General features: G+C 36.5%; 1 protein-coding gene across 8 annotated transcripts in view; it reads left to right on the forward strand.

The window, feature by feature from the left end:
- Positions 1-24,378, forward strand: part of GLI3 (GLI family zinc finger 3) — a 619,928-nt gene that overhangs the window by 269,469 nt on the left and 326,081 nt on the right. For all 8 annotated transcript variants that reach the window (XM_058180026.1, XM_058180027.1, XM_058180031.1 and 5 more), the window contains 2 exons: positions 4,913-5,106; positions 15,241-15,387. In XM_058180026.1, coding sequence (XP_058036009.1) covers positions 4,913-5,106; positions 15,241-15,387 — 341 coding nt within the window. The remainder of the gene's footprint in view (positions 1-4,912; positions 5,107-15,240; positions 15,388-24,378) is intronic.

The following is a 24,378-nucleotide window of genomic DNA, read 5'->3' on the forward strand; positions in this document are numbered from 1 at the left end:
GGGGTAAAATGCTACCAGATCGGACTGGATCGGGCGAGTAGGTAGTGAAGACTGAGGCCGAACTGAGAGCAATGGCTGGCCACGCCCCCGAACTGATCCACGGCCCACAGTCCTGCCATGTTTGCCTGCCTTCCCAGAATCCCAGTGGCCAGCTTTTCCCAGAATCCCAGTGGCTTTCCCAGAATCCCAGTGGCCAGCTTGCGAAGGCAGGCAAGCTGAAGCTCACGTGGAAGGCAGGCAAGCATGGCAGGGCTTTGGGGAAGGGAGTAAGCTGCTAGAAAAATGCTGGAATAAGTACATCAATTCCCATAGCACAAGCCATGCTGCCCCACCCACCCCCATTGCTTTGCCACTCAATCTCTTCCTCCTTGCCAGCCAATCTCCCCACAAACTCAGCTGACACTTCCACACCTCCATGCACTTCCTTTCTTCCCTCCCCACACGACCTCCCCACGCCTGCACAGAATCTGGTTCTGCAGTAAGGCAGCCATGGGAATCGCCAACCCATCGGCAGGCACTGGGGTCGGGGAGCCCAGGGGGGAAAGGTGCACTTACGAGAAGGGGAACGGTCCCCTCTTCTTTATGGAGCTCAACTTTGCCGGAGTTTCTCTGCCCACTCTTAACGCCGCTGCTGTTGCTGGGAGACTGGCTGGATGTAGCCAAATGAGGCTTGCTGTCCTGCCACAATTAATAGAAAGTGCCTAGGATCCAGGTTACAGTCAGGATTGCAATGGCATTAGCCTGGATCTGCCTCATTGCGGAACCTCCAGGCTGCCTGGGAGCTCCGAGTCAGCTGAAAAAAGCTTCAGTTCTTGGGGAGATGAGAAAAGAGAATGAGAGAGCAAGAGAGTGATGGGAAAATGGTGAGACCTGATTCTCTCTCCCTCCCTCTCTTCTTTGGCTGGCTCAGCTGTTTGTTGGCACTCTTGTCTCCTGACTTTTTCTGCAGAGCAAAAAAAGAGTGAGAGAGACCAAGGAAGACTGAGATATCAAGGGCTGTGGGGAAGGAGCTAGCAGCTTAATCCCTTTCCTGAAGCTTTCCCGAATGTGATATAAATGCAGTCAGACCCACATCCCAGAAAATTAATTAACTATTTCTCCTTTTGTTATGGCAAACATTTGAAAGTAATTCATACAAATAATGAGATTGGCTATACATATTCATAATTTTATAAATAATATAAAACTGGAATACAATTCATCCTGGTTTTCTAGCTCTTTTGACTTATGTTATATGAGAGATCTATTCAGGAACTGGATCATTTCTGCACCTGTAAATCTTCCCCATTCTGGAGCTGTATATGAGCTTGTTTCTGCTTGTTAAAATCATATAGGTTCCTATGATGTATATAACAGTAATTTTTCTTTACATTACTAACCATTGTTGCCAAAAGGCACTTATAAACCAATTTTGTTTCAAGCTAAATCACATTTTTTTTCAGTTCAGACTTCACTAGCGCTTGGATCAAGAATTGTAAAATGTACAAGCTAGATTTAGAAGACAGAAGTAGTCCAAGATTTCATTGCTAATGTTTGATTGATAAGGCAGGGATTTCCAAAAATATGTCTAGTTTTTTTCATAGAATAGAATAGAATAGAATTTTTTATTGGCCAAGTGTGATTGGACACACAAGGAATTTGTCTTGGTGCATATGCTCTCAGTGTACATAAAAGAAAAGATACGTTCATCAAGGTACAACATTTCATTAATTATACTAAGGCTTTTGACTGTGTAGACCACATAGATTTCCTTTAAAAGCATTATAGCCCAGCCCTTAAGGATACTCACAATTTGTTTTGGTCTACACAGTTCGAGCCACTACATCTGCCTGTAGAAAAATATTTATGATTGGAAAAAAAGAGAATGAAATATGGAACAACAAAATGGGTCAAAAACGTAGCAAAGTTATATACCGTCCTTTTATTTATCTAATTAGTTAAATAAAAAGATGGTATATAACTTTGCTTCGTATTTGATTCTACATAGATTCTAATTTACATGAAAATATATCATGATAAATGAAGAAATGTAGAAGAAATAAAGATAGGAATTAAAATCGCTGGAAGAAGTAGTTACTTCAAATAGACAGATGTTGCTACTTAGATGACTGGAAGCAAATAGGGCTTAAAGAATTCATTGTGTAAAGTGTAAAAGCTGATGTAGTATTCAATACTGAATAAAAAAAATATTTAAATTTTGTTTCTGTGCAATGCCAAACTAATGTCGATATATTGAAATAGTAACAGACTACCAGAAAATCTTAGTAAAGAAAAATTGATGCCTTTGGTTTTGATTGTAGAGAAGTTGTTGAACATACCTTGAATAGTAAGTAGAAAAAAATATTTAATATTATTTATTTATTTATTTCATCAAATACATATTAAATAATATATAAGCATAAATTGAAAACATAAAATGAATACAACTAAAGGGAACATTAGGACAGGAAGGGTAGGCGGGTGCCGCAGGAGTCGGTTCTCTCGCTGCTTCTGTTCAACATCTATATGAAGCCGCTGGGTGAGATCATCCATGGTTTCGGGGTGCAATGTCATCTGTACACTGATGACACTCAGCTGTACATTTCCACCCCAACCCACCCCAACGATGCCGTTGAAGTGATGTCCCGGTGTCTGGAGGCTGTGCGGGTCTGGATGGGGAGGAACTCAACCCTGCCAAGACTGAGTGGCTGTGGATGCCGGCATCCCGGTACAGCCAGTTGATTCCATCGCTGACTGTTGGAGGCGAGTCATTGGCCCCTATGGAGAGGGTTCGCAACCTAGACGTCCTCCTGGATGTATGGCTGTCTTTAGAAGATCATATAACGGCGTTGCCGGGGAGCTTTTCATCAGGTCCACCTGATTCGCCAGTTGCGTCCCTCCTAGACCAGGATTCCCTATGCATGGTCACTTATGCTCTCGTCACTTCCCGCCTGGATTACTGTAACGCTCTCTACATGGGGCTCCCCTTGAAGAGCACCCGGAGGCTCCAACTGGTCGAGAATGCGGCTGCGCGGGTAGTTGAGGGAGAGACTCGAAGCTCCCACGTAACACCTCTCCTGCGCAAGCTGCACTGGCTCCCAGTGGTCTTCCGAATGCAATTCAAGGTGTTGGTTACCACCTTTAAAGCGCTCCATGGCATAGGACCGGGTTATCTACGGGACCACCTGCTGCCACCAATAGCCTCCCAATGACCTGTGCGCTCCCATAGGGAGGGCCTCCTCAGGGTACCGTCAGTCAAACAATGACAGGGGGAGGGCCTTTTCTGTGGGGGCTCCTGCCCTCTGGAATGAGCTTCCTCCAGGGATACGCCAACTCCCCGACCTCCGGACCTTTCGACGCGAGCTGAAAACTTTCTTGTTTTATCGTGCAGGGCTGGCCTAACGTATTTTAAAGCTGGGTTTTTATTGTGGTTTTACTACTTTTTATTTACTTCGGCCTTTAATTGAATATAGATTTTTAAATATTTCTTAATTTTTGTAACCCTGCTTTTTATCTGGCTGTAAACCGCCCTGAGTCCTTCGGGAGAAGGGCGGTATAGAAATTGAATTAATAAATAAAATAAATAAAATAAATTATATGAAATAAAACTAAACTGATAAATAATAATGAGCTAAAGCCTAAGTATTTTAGACGTTAAATGAGAAGGCAAGAGTTCACAAACATCCTGTTTTTGAAAAAAATGAAGATAGTTGACAAGCAGGCTAACTGAAGACCAAGTATAAAGAATGATGATACAAACAATAAATTACAAGAAATTCAAGCAAGTTATTACTGACCAAGAATTCCTAGTAAAATTACACCCATCAGATTGCTACACAACAATAAATCTTTAAGTTTCTTGTTTGCATATTCCTTCTTGTTTATATACGCCATGATTTCTTCTTTATTCTTTCTCTTATCAGATATAGCTTCTGCAACGAAGAAAATTTCTATTTATCATTCTGCAGATTTAATTCTGCTTTCACTCATCAATCTATAAGAGATATAGCATTTTTTGACATATACTAAAGTACAATGTCCAGAAGAGCTACTATTTAATAAAAGGAAAAATATGAGTTTGAGAATATAAGTATGGAAATGAAACAGGAGATTTTTGGGGAAAATGAAAACTACTTAGTTTTCTTTTGAGAAATTGATGTAAATGAACCAAAAATTTGACCTCACATTATTATTAATGTAATTAACTGTATGGCAGGAATATTCGACATTCAGAATGCGGAATCATGATGTAGCCTTTATGGACATTAACTCATAATATTAAATGTAATTGCATGTTGTAGAGCATTAGATATTTATCTCTGGGAACACAGAATAAATTCAGTAAAAAATAGAGATGTGGAACACATTCCTCTTGCCAGGTTTTTTCCAAAGCACAAGAATGGGATTCTACAATGCACTAAATTTCATTCTACTCTCCCCCTTTCGCAAAGATTGTTTGTTATCTTATGTTCAAGGTTGAAAGTAAATGTAATATTGATACATTTAATATTTTTTTTAAAAAATAGTTGAATTGACTCTTAAGATTTTGAAAATTATTTCAACAAGCATTAAGTTCAAGTAGTTTAGTTTTGATCTGATTCTAAACAAGATAAAGTATCTATACATGGACTTAGACTAAGTACTCCTTGACTAGAATGTGCTAGTGTTCTTTGATTTTTAATCTTGCTTCAGACTCTGTATGTGCTCCAGATCTGCTTTGAATAGATTTGCAGGGTGCATTGAAAGGGTGGAGAACTCAGAGATGTTCCCCTGCACAAATGGAAGTGGACTCATTTAAAATTAACAGTGTTCTTTTATTTTAACCATTTGATCATAATTATAGATAGAAAAGTAGTTTAATACTTAAAAGTAGGGAAGCTGCATTTACCTAAAAAGGCAAGTAAATTTACCATTTTATCCTTTTCTGTTATAGGCCTTCTGCTCCAGCTTATTCAGACTTACCATTCATCAGAATATCCCCCCACAGAAATCCTGCTGCAGCATCAGAATCTCCTTTTAGTCCACCTCATCCATACATTAACCCTTACATGGATTATATCCGATCATTGCACAGCAGCCCTTCTCTCTCCATGATCTCAGCTGCTCGGGGACTGAGCCCTACAGATGGTGAGTTAAAATCTGGTTTCCTATTTGCTGTTGTAGTTGCATTATTGCATACAGTTGCATACAGGTTGATATGATTTGAAAGTTGCATTAATTTTTTGAAAGCATTTCTTCCAATCATTTGCAGATTCATTACATACTTATTACGTCATAATTGTTTTAATATTTTATTTTCTTAAGGCCAGCCATTTATACATTACATTTTAGTTGTTTTTTAAAGTAGAAATAAACTAAAATAGATGCTTTTCATCCTGCTCAGGTAAAATTATAAATATAAGAGGAATTCTTGAGGATACCAAGACAAGGCTGTTTTATGGCACATGCCATAAGAAATTCGATACAATTTTATCTATTTTCCATAGTACTTTGATAATTTGAAAAAAATACAATTCTTCTCAAGTTGAATTGTTTTGGGAATCTAAGGAGAGATTTAGGGATCTAACTACTGTTATTTATGAAGGAATAAATTAATTAATCCATCTAAATGACAGTGAAACCAGTAAAAGTTACAACAAATTTAATGCATAAATTGCTAAACCTGGGTCTTTTTCTGTCGTATTGATTATTATAGTTGTAGAAATTAGTGAAAAGAGATTCAATACAAAAATGGAAGATACATTAGTATTTTCACAGGTCTCAATCCTGGCCCAATAATACTGGGGACCCTTTTTTTTTTTTTTTGAACTATTACCATCTGGCAGATGGTACAGGATAAAAAAAAGAAGGACAAGTAGGCTGAAAAACAGCTTCTATCCCAGGGCAGTAACTATATTGAATTCTACTGTATAGTGCAATATTAATGCAATATCGGTTTTCAATTCAATTGTATAGAATGTGAAGGATGTGTGTTTGTGTTTTATTTTTATAATTATAATGTACATTTAATTTCTGCTTTCACACTCAGAATTAACAGTATTTGCGCTATGCCAAGGAGGCCAAAGTATGCCGAAAGAGTGGGGCCAGCGGTAGCTACACTCCCACTCCTGTTGGCCCCCACACTCGCCCCCTCCTGCACTTAAAAAAAAACAAGACCTCCCCGAAAATAAGCCTAAGGTCTTATTTTCAAGCCCAAAAGAAAATAAGACCAGGTCTTATTTTCACAGCACTATCTTGTCCCCAACAATCTGGGTCCTCATTTTACCAACCTCGGAAAGATGGAAGGGTGAGTCAACCTTGAGACCCATCAGGATTAAACTCCTGGCTATGTCTTCAATACTGAACTTTAACCATTGTGCCACTGGAGCTTTAATTATGATTGTCTTTGCTGTAAAGTTAGAGATCCCCTTATCAGTATCATCTATTTTTTAAAAGATGATCGTTATTGTTACTGCACTGTTTTGATTCAGTCCATCCATATCTTTTTGATGAGTTCATACAATAAATCTCAGGGAACATAAGGAAAGTTTTATCACCCATTTGATTTGCAGATTTTGTATATTCTGAATACATATTTTTAGGAAAGACATTCAGCATTACATTATTTAAAATCGAAACCACATGATGAATATATTCATAAAAATTAATAACTGTAACAAATCCTTTTGTGAAAATCTTTCTTGTAGCAATTCATTACATAGACTAAATTATCATGTTTGCTTTTATTTTATAGTTGCTGATAAGAGCCAATAATAAAGTAAAAAATATGCATCCCCGGGTAACTAAAAGGATTCATTCAATTGTGAAAATAAATCCTTAAAAATCTATTCAAAGTAAAATAACATTTATATATTGCAGAGGAATAAAAGATGGCTGGTGTTATCTAGGGTCATAGATAAAATTAAATCATAAATCATATGTTAGAAAATATAATAATTGGTTCCCCTTGTCATGTTAACTCAAATTAAAACAATGTATGAATCACACATTGACTTTACTAGAAATTTCATCTCCAGTATAAGCATATTCATTTTTTTGGGTTGCTGCTGTGTTAAATGAACAGGAATATAACTGCAGTTTAAATGTTGCCTAATGGTAATTGCTACTAAATTGAGTTATAATGTATCAAATTATGTTGGTAGTGTGCATTGAAGACAACAAAACTATTTTAATTAAAGGAAAATTCATTCACAGAATAGAATAAAATGGCAGGTTTAAAAAATAGATATTCTTCCTTTAGCTAAATTTGAAAAATGAGTTGTTCTCACTGCCTAAATGGATAAACAATAACTAATTAATCCTTACTTATAAATGAATATAGTTAATCCAGTGATACTTGTTCTTATGAGAATAAGTTTTAATGACCTGTTGTCAATCCTAGTTTATATTATGTACAGCAGGGCATTTTTTATTAGTGATAGAAAAGATGTTTATTGCTTAAAATTTGTTAATCTCCAACAGTTATATTAAGATTTCCATAAATAGTTGTATGATGTTATAAAGCAATTTTTAAATAATAAAATCTGATTTTAAAAATATGACACTTTTAGATATTAGTTAAATTAGTTTCTGTAATTTCTTGTACTTTTACATTTTCATGTTTCTATAAGAACTGTATAATTTAAATAGTTTAAATTTATCATCTGGCTTTGGGTACTAGACTTACTTTTGAATCAGATACAATTTATTATATATCTTTAGATGAATATTGGAATGTCATACATACATACATATATATATACATATATGTCCTAATCAAAATGAAAAAAACACCAATATTAACAAAAATAAAGTCCCAAATAAGGCAGCTTAATAAATTCAATGTTTTCTCATATTTGATATTAGGATAGCCAATGTAGTCCTAATGATAATTTATATAACCAGAGTAGAAAAATGCTTTTGAAAGGAACAGCTAGTTATTAAATATAAGTTTCATTATATTAATTACATTACATTAATTAAATCTTGTTAAATTGTTTTGATGCTTTGTGTATAAAATAAATTGACTATTGTAATGGCAAAGGGTCCCAATATAACCATTAGTTTGTCAAGATGTGTCAACAAATTGGTTAAAAGGATTTAGAGCCTGAAACAAGCAGATTCACGTTATTCTCTCGCTATAAAACCAAATCTCAGTTTCTAAAGAATTTGTCCAGAATTTCTAAAGTTTAGAAATAAACTTAATTTTAGGAAGATATAGGATTTAATAGTTGCTTCTCTCCATAAACTAATTCTTTATGTATTACATAATATGGTAGTATATGAATTTAAAACTCTCAGCACTTGAACATTTATTTTTGATAATTCCCACAATTAAATTAACATTTAAAAGTTAATGTTCTTAATTTCAACCTATGCTTCTCAAATTGAGGTTCAATACATGTTTTCTAAATTGACAGTATTTACTTATACTAGATTAAATCAGTGTCTAATTTTGTATTGCTATAATTTATTTTTTCATGAATCAGACTCAGAGGAAAAGGTTAAAAGTGTTGGCAAATACTTAAAGCCAGTACCGTATATACTCGAATATAAGCCGATCCGAGTATAAGCCGAGGTCCCCAATTTTACCCCAAAAACTGGGGTAAACTGGGGACTCGAGTATAAGCCGAGGGTGGGAAATGAGGCACCTACCGGTTGGAGAAAGCCTCCCTCCCTCAGCTGAGAAGGCTGGCGGCTCCCCCGCCCCGCCCTCTCACTGCACCGGCAGGGCTTCCGTCCGGTAAAATGTGAAAAAAAGAAAAAAAAAACTCGAGTATAAGCCGTATATACTCGAGTATAAGCCGAGGGGCTTAAAAAAAAAAAAAACCTCGAGTATAAGCCGTATAGACCCGAGTATAAGCCGAGGGGACGTTTTTCAGCACAAAAAACGTGCTGAAAAACTCGGCTTATACTCGAGTATATACGGTATTTGTATATAGTCACAATATATTTCCAGCATATTTTCTGAGGTCTCTGGTGCACATTTTCAATGTAATGAGCAAAAATGTTTGGAAAATTAGTTTTTTTCCTCAAGTTTTGACAGGTCGGGGTTTTGTGGAACAAAATAGGAGCTCTTAACCTTACGAAAGCTAAAGATATTCAGTTTACCCTTAAATCTCTGTTCCTGTTTTACCAATTTTTGGAATAGTAAGGGAGTAAAGCATACATTTTACCTTTTAAAATATCTTAAAATAGGCATGTAGTTGTATCCTGCAAAATCATATCACAACCTACATCTCTTGAGAAACTGGGGATTTTAGAAAAAAATTGAATTGTGATCCCCAAGTTTCAAGAAAAAATAACCTTTTCTATTTTGTAAAAGTAGTTCCAGTGGACAGAAAAATATTAGTTTATAATAATAATAATGATATTTTAATTTATAGACCGCCCTTCTCCCGAAGGACTCAAGGCGGTGAACAGCCAGTTAAAATACAAAAAACAAACCCATACAATATTAAAAACTACCTATAAAAAACTTATTCAATTGGCCAAGCTAAAATACAATTACACCCTATAAAATCACTAAAATTTAAAAACCCCAATAAATCAATTTAAAAGTTTAAAAATTAAGCCAGTCCAGCAAGACGAAACAAATAGGTTTTAAGTTCGCGGCGAAAGGTCCTAAGGTCGGGCAGTTGTCGGAGTCCAGGGGAAAACTTGTTCCACAGGGTAGGAGCCCCCACAGAGAAGGCCCTCCCCCTGGGGGCCGCCAGCCGACATTGTTTGGCTGACGGCACCCTAAAGAGTCCCTCTCTGTGAGAACGCACCGGTCGTTGGGAGATTGAAGCCGGCAGAAGACGGTCCTGTAAATATCCCGGTCCTAAGCCATGGAGTTTAGTGATTGCATTTCATTCCAACAACTAGGTCATTTAGCACAATGATTGCAAAGGAAACATGTGACACAGAGAGAGAAAGGGGGGGCAGCCAAGATGGGTGATTGTCCCGTGATAGGAAAGGAAGTTTACTTAAACAAGGTGTGTGTTCCTGAGCTGTTTTTCTCTGGAGCATGTGTCTAAAAGTGCTAATTAAAGATTAACAAATTCAGCTCTGTGACCATAATTAGTTGATTAAAGCCTTCCTACTTCTTGAATGCTGCCTGAAACTGACCAGACCTTAATTAGTTTCATACAATAGGATTTTATTTTCAGGCACTAAAATGATGTTTATAAATGTGCACCTTCACCAGAAAATTTATTTTTAATTACCATTTACTATTATTATATTTGTGAATGGTCACTAATTGAAGTAGTCACTAAATGGAGATGGCTATAATAATAATAAGTTTAAATAATTTTAAAAATGGAATCACAAACTTTTCAGATTCTGAATTTGGAATACTGTGAAAGGCTATTCAAAATATGATAAAAGTACTGGACTACACGCAAAGAGAGCCAGCCTGGGGTATGGGTTAAGGCAGGGGTGTTAAACTCACATCATTAGGGCGTTGTCACGTGACATATCACAGCTTTGTCCCCCTTCGCTAAACCAGCCATGGGCGCATCCGGCCCATAGGCCGCAAGTTTAACAGCCATGGGTTAAGAAGGCTAGAAATCAGGAGAAGCTTAATCAAGTCCTGCCTTGGCCACAAAGCCTGCTAGGTGTCTCTGGACCAGTCACTTTTTCTTTCAGCCCTTTCAAGGAGGCAATGGCAGCCATTTTTGAAACCCTGCCAAAAAAACCAAAAAAACCCTTTAAGAATTATTTCAGGCAGTTGATAAGAACAAAGAATGATCTGAATGTAAGCATACACATGCACACATACACAAAAAGGGTATGTGATAGAAAATGAAGATTTGTAATATAGACATCATGTGATCCTTTCATCTTCTATCAGTCAGTAACATGGTTGCTGTATTATTATTTTTTAATGCAATTTGTACAATTCTTTCCCTGCAAAGTATGTTGGAATATTCAAAAGGTGTAACCAAAGCATGGTTAACTACTAATAAATCAGTGGAAGAGTCATAGTTGGTGCATATTAATTGTGGAGATGCACTCCTTGTTATAACCGTAATCTGCAAATCCAGTGATTGATTAAGGATCAGACTGAGCTCTGAGGGGTAAGGTCACTGAGGGAAAATAGTGTCAACTGTGCCTATCTGAATTTGACTGTCAATTCACACCTCGAAAATAGGCCTTCTTTAATTTTAAGCCAGAATTACCTAATTTCTGCTTAAAAGCAGAATAGTAAAAGTCTAATGAAAATCAGGATTTTCATGCTGCAGCAGAACAGGAAAAAAGAGTAAGAAGATGATCGATCACATTACGGAGCCTCAAATGATTGTCTGAAGCAGATCAGTGTTTTAGGGCTTCAGAAATAAATTCTTATTACAATGATATGTGTACAAACTTTGTAGTAAAACTACCTCCTTATCTCTTATATTCCTGATTAGTATAGTTGTATTACCTAAAAGTGAAGGCTTCTCCTCTTTACAGCTGTAGTTTCTTTCAGCAAAAGACTGCTTGCATATTTTAACATTCTCCCTTCATACCTTTGCAGTTATCCCAAACCCTTTTGAGTTTTTTGAGATAATGTTAATTTATACACATATCTGAAAGCTTAGGAGGTATTTTTAAGTGCATCTGAAAAACACTGTTACCACCCCAACGAAGCTATCGAAGTGCTGTCCCGGTGTCTGGAGGCCGTACGGGTCTGGATGGGGAGAAACAGGCTCAAGCTCAATCCCTCCAAGACAGAGTGGCTGTGGATGCCGGCATCCCGGTACAGTCAGCTAAATCCGCGGCTGACCATCGGTGGCGAGTCATTGGCCCCGATGGAGGGGGTGCGCAACTTAGGCGTCCTCCTGGACGAACGGCTGTCTCTAGAAGATCATTTGACGGCCGTCTCCAGGAGAGCGTTCTACCAGGTTCGCCTGGTGCGCCAGTTGCGCCCCTTTCTGGACCGGGATGCCTTATGCACGGTCACTCACGCACTCGTGACGTCTCGCCTGGATTACTGCAATGCTCTCTACATGGGGCTCCCCTTGAAGGGCATCCGGAGGCTACAGTTAGTCCAGAATGCGGCTGCGCGGGTGATAGAGGGAGCCCCTCGTGGCTCCCGCATAACACCCATCCTGTGCAGACTGCACTGGCTATCTGTGGCCTTCCGGGTGCGCTTCAAGGTTTTGGTGACCACCTTTAAAGCGCTCCATGGCATAGGGCCGGGTTATCTACGGGACCGCCTACTGCTACCGAATACCTCTCACCGACCCGTGCGCTCTCATAGAGAGGGACTCCTCAGGGTGCCGTCAGCGAGGCAATGTCGTCTGGCGACGCCCAGGGGAAGGGCCTTCTCTGTGGGGGCTCCCACCCTCTGGAACGAACTGCCCCCAGGACTTCGTCAGCTTCCGGACCTTCGGACCTTCCGCCGCGAGCTTAAAACATACTTATTTAATTGCGCAGGACTGAGCTAGATTTTAATTTACGGGTTTTAAATTGGGTTTTATTCTTATATTTTTAATTATTAGGCTTTTAGAATAAGTTTTTTAATTGTTTTTAGACTGTATTTATCTGTTTTTAAATGCCTGTAAACCGCCCTGAGTCCTTTGGGAGATAGGGCGGTATATAAATATGAATAATAATAATAATAACTGTTATGGTTAAATGCTACAGAGCTTCAAAATTAACCAACTCCACTTGTTTTCCTTAACATTTGATTGATAATATACAATATTAGTGAAGTGGTATAAGATACATTTTATGCTGAAACCCATTAAATATACTTGATTCACATTCAAAAATATATAAGATGAGTTTTTATTTTGCTTTCTAGCTAGTGGTAAAATTGTTTAATCAATGTTACAATATTTGCAATATGTATAAGTAAATAATGTCCTATACAGTAGTTATATGTTTCTTAGGAGGCTCATTCAATTTCATTGTACACATGCTGTGCATTGACAATAAAGGTTTGATTTGATTTGATTTGATTTGACTTAGAACTTGGATACCTGTTGAAGTAACTACATATTAGTTCATCAATTAACACCAACAGCTTTGACAATTTCAAATGTTTATGTGGGGTGGTGGGATTTTTAAGTACCAACACTATGGTCATAGAAGACCTATAAGTTCAGTTAGAATAGATTCTGAATCTTAGGACCTTTTATCATTATTTAAACTTTGTTACTGAATTAATAGATATTTGTTTTTAAAATTCCTAGCCATGGTGGGATTTCAAATTAGAAATTATGTAAATAAAAAAAACTGCTAAAGATATGAGCCATATTAAAAACTGATAAGGATTTGCCTGTTGACTTGTTCAGAAACAGATTTTAAGACTATAGTATGTATTTTTGCTGAATAACAATTTCATTTTTATAAAATCATCATTTTTTGGCATTGTTTTCTAATATAATTAGAAAGTTTTTTATGTTTACCTAGTCTCTAACTATATTTTAGTTCTTTGTCCTTCAATAAGTTTATTCCATTGAAAATATTCCTCAAATACAGTGGATATGGAAAGTCTATACACAGGCTTTTGAGATAAAAAAAAAATCAGACCAAGTTAAATCACTTCAGAATTCTTTCCAGCTTTAATATAACATCTAAGTTGTAAAATCCAACTGAAAAATAAACAGATATTTTAGGAGGAAATAATAATAATTTTTAAAAACCAAAATAATGTGGCTGCATAAAAATGCACACATTTAAACTAATGCTTTGTTGAAACACCTTTTGACTTTATGAAAACATTCAGTCTTTTGGAGTAGGAGCCTATCAACATGGTACATCTAGCCTTGGAATTTTTTACTTGCCCTTCTTTGCAAAAGCATTCCAAATCTATCAAATTGCCAGGGAAATTTGCTCAGCCCTCTTCAGTTCACCCCATAGATTTTCAATTGGATTCAAATCTGAGCTGATCCATTCCAAACCTTTAATCTTCTTATGGTAAAAGCCATTCTTTTGTTGATTTGGAGGTATGCTTTGGGTCATTGTCATGCTGAAAACTGAAAATCTGCTTTATTTTAGCGGATGACTGAAAGTTTTGTACCAATCTTGACTGATTTGTAACTGTTCATAATTCCTTCCACCTTGAATAAAGCCTCAGTTCCACCTGAAGAAAAGCAGCCCCAAAACATAATGCTGCCACCACCATGCTTCATTGTGGGTATGGTATATTTTTGGTGATGTACAACATTTTTGCACCAAACATACTTTTTGAAATTATGGTCAAAATGTTCAACCTCGGTCTCATCAGGCCATATTACATTTTCCCACATGCTTTTATCTGACTTGATATAGTTTGTTTTGTAAACTGTAGCCAGGAATGGTTGTTTTGTAAGAAAAGACTTCTGTCTTTCCACCCTGCTCTGTAGCCTATATATTTATGAAGAATATGAGAGATTGGGATATACAACCAATATTTGCTAGAAATTACTGCAGCTCTTTTAATGTTGCTACAGGCCTCTTGGATCTTGTTTTTTCATTCATTTTGGCAGAACATCTCATTCTTGGTAATGTTATTTATGCCTATTTTCTCCGGTTGTTGATGACTGTTTTCACTGTGTTCCATAGTATATCCAATGCCTTGAAAAAAAATTTGTATCATTCTCCTGACTGATACCATCCAATGATGAGTTACAGACCATGGCTTTTCCTGAAAGAAGCAGCTGAGAGTAAATAAATGTCAGAAAAATCCTACTAGAACACCTGAACTTTATCTGGGCTTGATCAGAGTCACTTTAATTGTTGGCAGGTATATACTGACTACTATTTACCATCAGTTTGAATGTAATTATTAATTATGAACAGTGACATCTCTACTTATTGAGTATTTTAGCTTTTTATTGTTATTTCCCCCCTAAAAGATTTCAGTTTGTTTTTCAACTGAATTGTTCAGCTTACATTTTATATTAAAGATGGAAAGAATTCTGAAGTGATTTATCTTGATGTGACTTTTTTACATCTCAAAAGCCTGGCATTATAAGAAAATTGCATCATTGAATTAAATCCAGATCATGTTTGTTGCATTTTTTTTCTACTATTCAATTATGCCTGGCTCACATGGACACTGCTAGTCCACTGAAATTAATGAGATACAAGTTAGCATTGATTATTTTGTTAAATAGATTTCAATGGAATTAAATATAACCAAGCTTATATTATTCATTGACACAGTATATTAAAAATACATAGGAAGTCATCAGAACCTGCATAATGTTTCAAAATAAATGTGATAGATAGATAGATAGATAGATAGATAGATAGATAGATAGATAGATAGATAGATAGATAGATTCCTGTTTCTAATGTCATGCTTTTAATGTTCTACTTTAGCTCCACATGCAGGGGTTAGTCCAGCAGAATACTACCATCAGATGGCTTTACTGGCAGGCCAGCGCAGCCCATATGCAGACATCATTCCTTCAGCTGCCACAGCAGGAGCAGGTGCCCTTCATATGGAATATCTCCATGCTATGGATAGTAAGTAATACACTGTAGCCAAAAAGATTAAATGAAGGTTCTGTATTGTTGAGGTAAAAAAAAATCTTACTGTACAATTCACTACATAATAAAGTTTATATGAAAACCAGATTTGGAGTGCATTTGGAGTGGAAAGATCCACTCCACTCCACCACTACCAGATTTGGTGTGGAAAGATCCAGACAAGCAGAAGATGGCAATAAACTGTTTGCCAGGGTTCCAAGGAACACCCCCAATGAAATAAAGCTCTGAGGCTTGTGGTTCCTCAAAGTTCCAATTTATTAGAGATGTCATGTTGGCACAGCTGGGAAAACACCGAAACTGAAAGCATCCATGTTTTCCACACCCAGTTGACAGTTCACAGCCTGCCCCACACCCACAAGTTCATCACATTGTCTAATCCACTCTTCACACTCAACTGGATACAATCTTCAGGCATTCTACATCAGAGGCAGGCAAAAGTCCTTGAATATGGAATGTTGTTATGACTAACTTTCTATGCTCTAACAACAACCCCCTCCCAACTTCCCCAGCTAAAGCATGTGACCATTAAGAAGCAAAAGAAAATTGCCTTCCAAAACTGATACCTTTAGAATTTTCTGCATCTTTTAACTGCCATCTATTTTCTGCACCCCAAGTATGATAATCCTTTGTTAAATATTGTTATTATAAATTAAGTACTTCAGTTTTAAACAACTAATTTGAAGTATTTCAAAACATAATATTTTTGTTATCTTTAGTAATGGTAATATTGATTATCTTTAAGATGCCAAAAGGGGAGCTCAGATGCTTCTTTGTGAGCTGCATCTTTCACTATTAATCTTTTCCATAATCCCTGCATGCATTTTAGTACAATATATTGCACTTTAAAGGGTTTGTGAGCAAAACATCTACTTTTTACTCCAAGATATTTATTTTAATTTACTTAATTTATATTAATTTATTTTAAAGTGCTTCACAAAAGCACAAAATGGAAGCTGACATAATAATCAGTCTTTTCAGCCTTGCATTTCATACATATATAGATACGTATATTCATATTTATGCAGGGACAAAGAAATATCAGAGTAGGATTCATATTCTAATACAGAACATTCATAAAATAAATACAAAGATAAAACCAGAAACTTCTCTTTGGAGTTTAATGGAAAAAGACTTGGGGGGAAAATTTGGAACTTTGATGTTATATATATTGATGACAGCAAGATTACTTTATGCATAAAAATGGAAGGATGCTTCAATCCCTGGAATGGATGAATGGTTGCAAAAGCAGATAGAGTTAGCAGAGATAGTGAAATTGACTGCTTTGATAAAAGAAAAGAAAAAAACACAAGCGGTTTTGTCTCTACTTGGAAACTACTTCTGGACTTTGTGCTTGAGGTGGAAAAAAATGAAACATTGATTTTGGATTTTTGTACATTTTTCTCTTATCTTTTCCTTCCCCTATTTTTCCTATTATTTGCTTTTCTATTTTCTATTATAAATTAATAAAAAGAAATAAATTTAACAAATTTATGCAGGGGAAGTTAGCCATTTTAATTACATATTGGGAGTTGTACATATCATTTTGATGAAAATTAGGTACCATAGTTTTTGCAGTGTCAAATATTCTTCATAATGATTCACCTTGTGAAAACATGTCCAAGAAGAACATTTATAACCAATCATTTCATCATAATGCATCTCAGAGCACTATACAGTTGCAGCTCAGTGGTGCAATGGACAATATGCCATCAGTAATCACTGAGTAGTTTTGCTCAGAAGATATTTTGCTTATATTTCATGGGCAGTCATGGGCAGTCACTCTGTCATACTAAATTTCCTTATCTTGAACATGACCAAACTGGCTTTGAAGAGCTCCTTGATGTTGTCCTGAGCATTTATTGAACTCCCTTTATGTGTTACTCTATGTCTTTTGTTCAGGCATATCTTCTGCATTATATTTTCATCAAAGCTTGATTTTTTAGTCTCTACCTCACCCTGGCCTTTTATTTGACTGAAGAAATCATTCCCTGGTCTTTCATAATGATGGTCTGTGTGTGTGAAATCATGATAGATAGGATGGTGTATGTATTTTATAAACAAACAGACCATCAAACGAAGAAATAAATGTGGAAGAGAATATCTAGAAATTTGCTAAGTACCATAAAACTGCTCACTTTCTCACCGTACATCTTTATTAATAATTGGTAAAGCAGTCAATAATAGAAACTTAATATCTGATATCCAAATCTTCAGAAAGATTAATCAGTTTAATCTTTTTTTTTTTTGATCAGACACAATCTTTCTTATGTGTCTAACAGGCAATTCTCACCACAATTGTGACTGGAATCTCAGTTGTTGAGGAAATAGACTTTAAGTAAGGTATCATGTGATTGCTTCAATCAATAACCATAATCCCGACACTCCTGGTTGTGGTTGTTAAATGACCTTGTGGTTTAAGTGGATGGAGTCCCAGGTAAGGAGTGTGGGTTGCTTCACAGAGATGGAGGAGATCCAGTGTAGGCTGGATGTGAATGTCTCTTTGCTCACGAGCTGCAATCCTCTTTGCTGAAATCCTAACAGGATTTTTAGCTCTGAGCAGAAGGATACTTGCATGTAGCCTGCCCTGAGCCTCTCCCACTCCTCTGGGGCATCCTGCACTCCTTACCTTACTGTACTGTCTCTCTGTTCAGCAATTGAAAATCTGCCAGGCCTCCCAATCCTTCTAAAGCGCCCTAGGTTTTTACTTTATTGTACCACTTCTTTCCTCAAGGACTGAAAAACTGTTTGGATTTCAGTTCCCTCTATTCTCTGGAGGCTGTCTGAAACAGCTTGCTGCTGAAGGATTTCAGTTTCATGCCTTCTTGGATTTTGGCAAGGACTTCATTCAGCCAGTCCTCAGAGGCAGAAGGGCTCCCATTTCTTTCTAGGGGCTAACTGAAAGAATTCCCTGCCAGGACTTCAGCTTCATGCCTTTTTGGATTTTGGCATAGAACTTTTTTAGCCAGCTCTCAGAGATGAGAAAGATCCTGTTAGTAAGAGCAGCGGATTTCCCTCCCAGATTCCCCATTGACTTTCTGGGGATGCTGGCAGAGAAGATTACCAGTCTAAATCATGTGATAATCGGGTACTTAGCAATCAGTTATAAGTGCAAACAGTTTCTCAAGCATCCAGATTGCAATCATGTGACCCCTATGGGATATGTGCAACATTTTTCAAGGGTCAGAAGTCCATTAAATCATACTTTAGAGGCCATTGTTAATTTGAATCATTATTAAACAAGCAAATGGTTGTAAGTCAAGCAGTACCTGTCAGGGGTGAAATCTAAAATTTTTCCCTTCTGTGGGCGTGGCTTAATTGGTGGGCGTGGTCAGATGATTGGATGGGCATGGCCAATAACAATAAATGATAAAAATAATAAAGTATACAAAAAATTAAGAGTTACCGAAAACCAACTTTCACACTTTACACACACAACACAACACAACTGACTCACACACAATGTAAAAGCAGCTGCACTTCACCCAGAACGGCCCCTGCAACAAGCAGGAACCTCACACAGCCACAAAAAGCTCAAAAACCAACTTTCACACTTTACACACACAACACAACACAACTGACTCACCCACACACACAAAATGCCACATACAGCTTTGTGAGATTTTGTGTGTTTGTGTAGTTAGAGTGAAACACTGCAGAAACACACCAAATCTCAGAAAGCTGCACAAATATTTTATTTTATTTATATTTTGTAGATCAGGGGTCTCCAACCTTAGTAACCTTATAGGTTTGTGGACTTCAACTCCCAGAGTTCCTCAGCCAGCAAAGCAGGCAGATTTAATTGCTCACCGAGAAGATGGATTTTAGGCTGGCAGATTCAGTTGCTAGCTGCTGCAACTGATGTAAAGCATGGCTTTCCCAGCCCGAAAGGAGCAGCAATTATAGGTAAGTGCCTTATCGCAGCCCAGAACCTCTTAAAAGGAGGTTTTCTACAAGCTCTTCAGCTGAAGAGCTTGTAGAAAACATGTTTTTTAAGGTTCTGGTGATGAGGAACTCAGCTGGGATTGCCAGAGGAGCCTTTTAAAACCTTTTTTTACAACCTCTTCAGCCTAAGAAGTTGTTAAAAAAAAGGGGTTTAATGGGTTCTGACGATCTCAGCTGAGCCGCGGGATCATCAAAGGCTTTTTTTTTACTTTTAAAGGCATGTTTTTGGCTAAAGAAAAATTGCTTTTAAAAGTAAAAAAAAAAAATCTCTGATGATAGTGCAGCTCAGCAGAGGGCAGGGCCAGGGATTTTTGCTACCGGTTCTCTGAACCAGCCGCCAACATCGCTACCGGATTGGGCGAGCCGGTCCGAACCGGGAGCATTTCACCCCGGTACCTGTCCTTCATGAACATTAGTAGCTTGATCTTCCCCTCACTCTCCCACCTGATATATATTTTGCTGTTTCCCCAGTAAAAATGTAAGCACAAAGCTTACAATACAGAAGAGAGATTCTGTGAGTGCTATTTATAAATTTTATTCTGTCATGAAAATGTGCTCGGCAAACTTAATATTAATAGCATAGGGACACCAGATTATGCCTGCAAAGAATCTTAGATCAACTAGGTGGCAGCAAACAAATCCATAAAACTTTAACTCTTTGTTAGCATCTACTGCAGTAGTTGTCTAGATATTGGCAGCTCAGATCTGGTATCCCTTACATTCATAGATAATGGCATAAACTATAACCAGGAATTCATAGGTAATCCCCTGAAAACCTTAGTTACAGGTAAATAACATATTTTCTATTAATTATCTGAAAAGTCAGATAATTAAAGGCAGAGCCACCCATATTGTAAAGACTTTTATCTATGCTAGAATTTTCTCAAATGAGATAGACAGCGTTTCCATTACTATAATTCATATAAAGGAGTTAAATTCTGTTAACAAATTCAGTTACAATCAACACCCATAAATGACCATCTAAAAAATTGCAGATTTCAATTCAATTCAATTCAAAATTCAATTCACAGAAATGAATCCAAGCAACTAAATATGGTGAATATTTTCTAAAGGGAAACAATCTTTTGATGTCTGTATCTTCGGAATAAATACGGCCTTTTTAGCAAGATTTTTTTTTAACTGAAAGAAGGTCAACAGCTAGAGTCAGAAATGCAGACTAATATCCTAAATAATTTCTTCTCCCTCGTTCTTCTCCAAAATAGTAGGGCATGGATGGAATTCCAAAACAGATGGATCTAGTCACAATCCCAAGAACAGTAGAAAAAGGGTTAGTGATCTGTCATCAATATTTTTCTTTCAGTGAGGCAATATTTTTGTGTCATATTAACAGCAATTATTCATGTAAGGACTATTTCTGTATTAAACAATACATTAGCAAGCTGACTGATTAAACGATCAGTAGAGAAATAAATTAGGAATGAATTATAAAAAGGTCATTTTAACTTCACCTGCTCTATTTGATGAGAATTTGTTTAGTCAGGCAATAGAACTTTTACCTAAACAAAAATGAGGCTAGAGTTTGTAAAAACTAATTAAAACTATTTCAACATGAATGTATAGTAAATTAATTTTAATTAAGTGGGAATTTTGATGTCCTACCATTCATCATGCTGATTATACCTTTTGAATTTATTAATTATTGAGTTTATTAATAAGCTCAAATCTTGACTTTCTATTCTTGACTTTCTACTAATTATTTTGTTTTTGTTTTTCTCATCTTTAATTGTGAGAAAGGTCACAATTTAAGATGAGAAAAACAAAATAATTAGCAGAAAGTCAAGATTAAGATTAACAACAATAACCCTATAATTATATTTAAGGCGAAATGTTAAGATCTGTGTTAGGTAAAGGTAAAGGTTCCCCTCGCACATACGTGCTAGTTGTTGCTGACTTTAGGGGGTGGTGCTCATCTCCATTTCAAAGCCGAAGAGCCAGCGCTGTCCGAAGACGTCTCCATGGTCATGTGGCTGGCATGACTCAATGCCAAAGGCGCACGGAACACTGTTAGCTTCCCACCAAAGGTGGTCCCTATTTTTTCTAGTTGCATTTTTACATGCTTTCGAAACTGCTAGGTTGGCAGAAGCTGGGACAAGTAACGGGAGCTCACCCCGTTACATGGCAACTCTAGGGATTCTAGCCGCTGAGTTCTGCCAACCTTTCGATCAACAAGCTCAGCATTGTGTTAAAGGATCTATGCTTTTTTCCATACATTTGTATTTTTAAATACAATGTTTAACACATGTTTAAATTATTTTGAATCGGCATCTCTCCATTTGGTTTGGATTTTGTTTTTAAATTTATATGACAGTAGTCTCATGTCACTGACTTCTTATTTATTTATTTATTTATTTATTTATTTATTTATTTATTTATTTATTTATTTATTTATTTGATTTTTATACCGCCCTTCTCCCGAAGGACTCAGGGCGGTGTACAGGCAAAGTAAAACAACAACAATGTACAATTTAAAATACCATTTAAAAAACCTATTTAAATTAGCCTGAAAAGTTAAAAATTTACCATAACTAAAACCCCATTTAAAATTTTAAAATTTAAAATTAATAATTTAATTTAAAGTTAAAATTTGGTTCAAGCCAGCCCCGCGCGAATAAAAATATGTGTTTTTTGGTGATAATAAATCAGATAATAAAATAAGATAATAAAAAATTATTCCTCTCTTCTGCTCCTGAGCTACTTACTACTCACTGTGGATTAAGGGAACTAAAAGGTAAAAACTGGATTTGTTTTTGTTTTTTTTTAATTGAAAAAGTTTTACATAGAACAAATTTTTAAACCATCGTTCCCCCCCTTCCCCCCTCCCTCCTCCTTCTCTCCCCTCAACCCCCTCCCCCCGAGACTTCCCGGAACAAAATGCAGGGTATAACATTTTTCAGTCATAAGCTAAAATACCACAAAAATCTACCTCATATACGCGCTCTCCCAACACCCCCTTAACTCCCCTTTCACATTTAAACATATACATTAATATATACCATTCGTAACATTATTCATAGAGTATTTTTAGTCCGATACTTGCTTTGAACATAATCAATCCACCTTCTCCACTCCAATACGTATTTTTCTTGTGAATATTCTTTCAAATACGCAGAGATTTTTGCCATTTCTGCTAAGTTTGATACTTTAAGTGTCCATTCTTAAATTGTAGGTAAATCTTCTCTCTTCCAGTATTGTGCAACCAAAAGTCTCGCTGCTGTTATTAAATTTAGAATCAACTTAGTCTCTATAACTGTACAGTCTGTATTTATATCCAATAAAAACAACTGTGGAGTAAATTTTACCTTCTTTTTCAGAATATTCTGCATAATCCACCATATTTTAATCCAAAATGCTTTGATTTTTTTACAAGTCCACCATATATGAAAATAAGTAGCATCCACACATTCACATCGCCAACATTTGGCTTGCATATTCGGATACATACATGCCAATTTTTTAGGGTCTAGGTGCCATCTATGAAACATTTTATAAAAATTCTCTCTTAAACTTTGTGCTTGTGTAAATTTGACATTTCTAACCCATATTTTTTCCCATGTTTCCATCATTATAGGTTGTTGAATATTTTGTGCCCATTTTATCATACAATCCTTAACTAATTCTGTTTCTGAGTCTTTTTCTATCAATACATTGTACAACCTCTTAATATGCATTTGTCCTTGATCTCTAATTTGTTTTACCAAATTTTCCTCATTTTGCATAATACCAATTTTCTCGTCTAATCTCCATCTAGCTTGCAACTGTCCATACTGAAACCAAATATAAATTCATGCCTTCATCTCTGAGTTTGTTTAAGGATTTTAGTTGTAACTTACCCTTTTCTACAAAAAGAAGTTCTTTATAAGTAACCACCTCTTGTTTTTGTTCTATATTTATATTCTCTATCGTATGTCTAGGAATTACCCATATTGGTATTTTATAATCTAGCTTGTATTGATATTTCTTCCACACCCTTAACAAAGCATTTCTAAGAATATGACTTTTAAAAATCTTATCCACTTACTTGTCATAGAATAAATAGGTATGCCATCCATACAACAAATCATAACCTTCTATATTCAAAGTTCTTTCCTCTGTTGAGTTAAACCAGTCACTAATCAATGAAAGAACAACTGCGTCATAATACAATTTCAAATTCGGCCTTTTTAGACCCCCTCTTTCACGTATATCTTGCATTATCTTTAATTTTATTCTCGGTTTTTTACCCCTCCAGATAAAATTACTACCGTATATACTCGAATATAAGCCGATCCGAGTATAAGCCGAGGTCCCCAATTTTACCCCAAAAACTGGGGTAAAACTGGGGACTCGAGTATAAGCCGAGGGTGGGAAATGAGGCACCTACCGGTCGTGAAACCCTCCTCCTCGGCCGAGAAGGCTGGCGGCTCCCGCCCGCCTCTCACTGCACCGCAGGGCTTCCCAGCTAAAGCAAAAGCCCGCCAAGTTCGCCGGCCGGTATAATGTGAAAAACGAAAAAAACTCGAGTATAAGCCGTATATACTCGAGTATAAGCCGAGGGGACGTTTTTCAGCACAAAAAACGTGCTGAAAAACTCGGCTTATACTCGAGTATATACGGTAATCCCTTTTTGCCATTCCTGCAAATTTGCATCCTTTTTAAGTACTGGTATCATTTGAAACAAAAATAAGAACCTAGGCAAAACATTCATTTTTATTACTGCTATCCTTCCCAGTAAGGATAATTGTAAGTTCTTCCAATGTTCCATCTCCCTCTGCACTTTCTGCCACAATACTTTATAATTATTTTTATATAATTTCACATTCGATGCTGTGATATATATTCCTAAGTATTTGAGCTTGTTAATTATTTCAAATCCAGTTACTCTTTCCAATTCATCCTTTTGTTTGATATTCATATTTTTAGTTATTATCTTAGTCTTCTGTTCATTCACTTTAAATCCAGATACCTTACCATATTGATCGATTATCTCTTTCAAATATATAGCAGAATGAATAGGTTGAGATAAGG

The sequence above is a fragment of the Ahaetulla prasina genome, chromosome 4, assembly GCF_028640845.1.
Source record: "Ahaetulla prasina isolate Xishuangbanna chromosome 4, ASM2864084v1, whole genome shotgun sequence".
NCBI lineage: Eukaryota > Metazoa > Chordata > Lepidosauria > Squamata > Colubridae > Ahaetulla > Ahaetulla prasina.